We start from the raw sequence: 4987 nt of genomic DNA on the forward strand, positions 1-4987 counted from the left end.
TTTTTTGCAAACTTAAAAACATTTCGTTGTAAAAGATGATTTAAAGCTATAATGGCAACCTCTATTTTTGAAAATATATACTCGCAAAAATTTGATGTTAGATTACATGTTATTGAGTAAGTTACATTTCAAGTTGCATTACATAATAGTGAAGAGAGGTGAGCTTTTGTAACAATTTGGATGTTCAACATCCAAATTGTCACAAAACTCAACCTAGAGTGACATTGAAGTGTACTTCCCTGATATATTTGAACTAGGAGGTATGTTACACCATTCATTTTTTTCTTATATGGCCCCTTTTTGTGTCAAATTTCACCTAATGTAGGATCCACTCCCTCCAACATCTTACCTCCATGACGGGAGTAGACTGCTTGTTGTTGGCGAATTTATCTGGAAAAATGAGTTGGAAAAAACTCTCTCTCTCTCTCTCTCTCTCTCTCTCACACACACACACACACACACGCACACACACACACACACACACACACACAAGCCTTGAGGCGGAGCAAAAGAAAAGGCAATGACGAGAAGGGTTTAGTTGCAATAGAAGAAAAAATGGACGGTAGCCAATAGGAAACGGGCGATGTCCAACAAGCCAGCAAACAAGTATAGTCTCGATGGCCTTCTCTCCAAACACACACACCACATGTGCGCACACAATGACACACAAATAATTATTTATATATATATACATATATATGTATATATATATATATATATACATATATATGTATATATATATATGTATGTATATAAAGTATATGTGTATATGTATATGTACGTACATACATATATATGTACATATATATATATATATATACATATATATGTACATATATATATGTATGTATATAAAGTATATGTGTATATGTATATGTACGTACATATATATATATATATGTATATACACATATACGTCTGTATGTATATGTTTGTGTGTTTGTACGAATTTTGACGAGATGATTAATACACACACAAAAACATTAACATCCCAAAATAAGAAAGGGAAGGTCGGTGGGGTCTTGCAAGAATAACATTACATCGGCGCTGAGAAATGAAGAAATAGGTTTCCCTATGCCCGGATCGTGTACAAAATCGAACCACTGTAGGTGGGCCGTGAAGTACCAGTGTGAGCGATAAAAGAAAAACGTGATTCTCTCCTGAAGTTACACGTGGCGCCTTGTCCGAGCGCTTGATGGCAGTCGCTGCTGCGGTGTCGCCACTGGTCGGCGGTCTCTCAGTAGAATAGTAAAGTGGAGCATGTTGTGTGTACAGTAGAATATTAAAAATGCTTTCAGCGCGTGTATACGGCCATAGCTTCTTCTTCTTTCTTATATAAAGGCTTTCAGCGCGTGTATATGGCCACATCTTCTTCTTCTTCTTCTTTCTGTGAAGAAGTGTATACCACAGCTTCAGAGCAGCAGCAGCAGACCCCCCCCAAAAAAACACACACACGAGATAATTAAACTTTAGCACAACTGTACTTCGACCACAGATCTGCCACACAATATTAACCACTTCAATTTTGATCACTGCAATGCCTGGCCTTCCTATTCCTCGTATTGACATCCAGCCCTGCACTACTATTGCTCGATTCGAGGAAATGACCCAGAACGCAGCTCGAGTTCAAGAGTCATTGTTAAATTCTATACTTAAAGAGAATGCTTCTTGCGAGTATCTTCAAAATTTTGGTTTGCCCACCGACGGACGCAGTATTGATCCCCTCACTTTCAAAAGCTGTGTGCCCATGATCACCCACGCTGACTTGAAGCCTTACATACAGAGGATTGTGGATGGTGAAAATTCATCCATTCTTACTGCATCTCCCATCGATGCCATCTGCTTAAGGTATGTGTGTAATATAATACAAATTATAAGTATTCAATTCAATCCCATTCTCTCTCTTTGCTTTCTTCGATTGCATTATTAATGTATGCATATATATATATATGTATAATTGCTCTTCTTGTAATCTAAGAAGCACGTATTATTTGTCTCGAAGAAGATGCAGTAATTAGTCCAGGTCAATCAATGAATTACTTCTTCTTCTTCCTCTGCTTCTTTTTTTCTACGGACTCCTGAAGTGCTGCATAATTCGATTGTTCATTCATGAAATACGTCAGTGCAAAATTCGATTAATCCTTCATGAAATTCTTGCATACTGTATGTAATTCAGCTCTGGAACTACTGATACACGAGAAAAATACCTTCCATTCCATGAAGGTTTGAAGGCGGGCACTTTGGCGGTGGCTAGTATCGCTGCTGCATTCAGAGATCGGTGAGTAGTTTGAATAATTTGCACCAATATTTATATCTTTGCTGCTGTGATATTGCCTAGAGAGCAATAAGAAGAGCTTAAGCATTATAATTCACAATTCTTGAATATGCGCATCCGATTTTTTTAAAACTAATAATGAATTGTGTACTTGTATATCCTGCAGCGTGTATCCGATCGAATCAGGAGCAAGAATACTGGAGTTCCTCTTTTGTGGGAAATTCTTCCCTACAAAAGGAGGATTAAGGGCTGCGACTGCAACGACCCACATGATTAGGAGTGATGTGTTCAAATTGAGGCAGAAGCGCAATGGGATGAGGGCATGCAGTCCAGACGAGGTGGTACTTGGCTCAGACTGCAGGCAGTCCATGTATTGCCACTTATTATGCGGGCTTCTTTACAGTGAAGAAGTGGAAGTGTTAAGCTCACCCTTTGCATACACGTTAGTGGAGGCTTTGAGAGCCTTGGAAAGCGAGTGGCAAGACCTGTGCGAAGACATCAGGGTAGGGAAATTAAGCCCTAAAATCACAGATCATACGCTTCGGGTTGCAGTAGGCGACATTCTGAGTCCAAATCCTACGCTAGCAGAAGGGATCTCGATGAAGTGTAGAGGTTTGATGATGGGTGATTGGAATGGAGTGATAGAGGCGTTGTGGCCCCGGTGTAAATATGTCCTCTCGATAATGACGGGGGCGATGGAGACTTACATGGAGAAACTGCAGCGTTATGCAGGCTCGAAGGTGCCCTTGGTTAGCGCTGACTATGGTGCCACCGAGGGTTGGATCGGGGTTAATATTAACCCGAGGTCAAGCCCCCCGAGCGGCGTTTCTTTCACTCTTGTGCCCAGCCTAGCCTTCTTCGAGTTCATCCCCTTGCACAGGTCTACCAGCATTAAGGCCGGCGGCGCCGTTGACGACGACCACAACGCTGCCGCTGCTCTCAATGGTCCCACCAGCTCTTCAGCTGCTACGTACGACGAGGGCTCCCCCGTTGGCCTCGCTGAGGTGAAAGTTGGCCAGGAGTACGAGATCGTCATGACGACCCAATGGGGTAAGCGAGTTTCTTCCTTCCTTATACCAGCAGCAGCTGCACGCACATTATTATTGCTGTCTTTCAACTGCTGTCACAAGCCCCCCTTCCCTCTCTCTTAACATAAAAAGAAAGTGTGGCCTAATGCTTTAATCGTTCGATAAATGGGGATCAAGATTCTAACTCTCGTTGTATTCCATTTTTTGGCTTGATCACAGGACTGTATAGGTATCGGCTCGGAGATGTGGTGAGGGTAACAGGCTTCTACAACACGGCCCCGCAATTCGCCTATGTGTGCAGGAAGAATGTGGTGCTCAGCATAAACATAGACAAGAACACGGAGAAGGATTTGAAAATGGTGGTCAACCGAGCAGCCAAGCGGCTGGCAGAAGCGAGCGGGAAGTCCATTGAGCTGGTGGACTACACTAGCTACGCAGACCGTAAGACGGCGCCGGGGCACTACGTCATCTTCTGGGAGGTGGTGGCCAGTGACGAGCTGCACAAGAGGCCGCCGTGTCAACAACAGCAATTACAAGAGGATAATCTCATTGAAAATAATATTCAGCTCCAACAGTGGCTTGCCGATTGCGCCACCCTCATGGACCGTGCCTTCGTTGAGCCCGGCTACGTCACCTCTCGCAAAATGAGCACCATTGGTGCCCTCGAGCTTTGTGTGGTCCAGCGTGGAACCTTTTCAAGGCTTCTAGACCGCTTCTTGTCCAAAGGGGCCGCCATCACACAGTACAAAACCCCCCGCTGCGTCGTCTCTTCCGACGTCCTCTCCATTCTCCGGAATAGTACCTCCACCGCCCTTTTCAGCTCAGCCACCTTCTCCTAGGGCCGGGCGGCCACCACGTTGGCCAAGAGTTTTTATTTCTTTCTCAAGCCTTCTTAAGGGGACTTTTTCTCGACACAAAGCTGCCGTGTGGCCCCCCGGATGTCACGCACGTTATTAAACAGCCTTAATAACTTGCAAGATGAGATTCCAAAGAGATCATTGGAAGGAAGCAGAGTTCCGGAAGAACGTCTTACTGAGCTGGATTAAAAACCTTCTCATTGTAATTTGAAGAAGAAATTGAAACAAAATATAACTAAAACTTGAAAATTTTGAAGAGGATTCTTTTCCTTCTCCCATAAATTTGAGCAAAAGCTTTGCACAAATACGAACAAGTTCTAGGCTAAGTTGAACCATTCTTTTTCTCGAACCCTGATTGGAAGGGCATGCTTCTTTTCATTTCTTTAAAAGGGTACTCCAACTCTAGTCCTGATATACAAAAAGTGAGAGATTCAGTACTTTGAATTCATTTAAACATGATATTTAAGGAAAGTAATTACCATTAGTATTCTCACTCTGCAAAGGTTTGTTTAAGAGTGTTGTGTGCCCCCCCCATATGTCAGGCACATTATTATTAAATAGCCTTCAGAACTTGAAGGGCAACCCCAAGATTAGAATCATTAGATTCGATTTGAAGTGCCCATAGATTAAACCTCCATTTCTTTTCTTTGTGATGAACAGAGATCATTGGAAGGGCATGCTTCTTTTCCTTCTCCTCATCTCTATATTATCGTAACGAAGAAGGCCGATTTGCCACGTGTGGTAGCCAAAGAGGAATTTGAATTTGAATTTGAATTTTTGGGAAAGAAGAAGAGAATTTAAAGCATTCTCTTCAATAAAAGATTTTT

The 4987-nt window shown here is 42.6% G+C and overlaps 1 protein-coding gene across 1 annotated transcript; it reads left to right on the forward strand.

The window, feature by feature from the left end:
* The first annotated feature begins 1364 nt into the window (after nucleotides 1–1364).
* On the forward strand, nucleotides 1365–4379 carry LOC147637067 (jasmonoyl--L-amino acid synthetase GH3.5-like). Its single transcript, XM_086800686.1, has 4 exons — nucleotides 1365–1848; nucleotides 2177–2278; nucleotides 2442–3325; nucleotides 3523–4379. Exons 1-4 carry the CDS (start codon nucleotides 1538–1540, stop codon nucleotides 4140–4142), a joined length of 1917 nt encoding a protein of 638 aa, XP_086656812.1. The 5' UTR covers nucleotides 1365–1537; the 3' UTR covers nucleotides 4143–4379.
* Nucleotides 4380–4987: the final 608 nt, after the last annotated feature.

This window comes from Cibotium barometz, chromosome 7, assembly GCF_041138505.1.
Source record: "Cibotium barometz isolate CiBa-2024 chromosome 7, ASM4113850v1, whole genome shotgun sequence".
Lineage (NCBI taxonomy): Eukaryota > Viridiplantae > Streptophyta > Polypodiopsida > Cyatheales > Cibotiaceae > Cibotium > Cibotium barometz.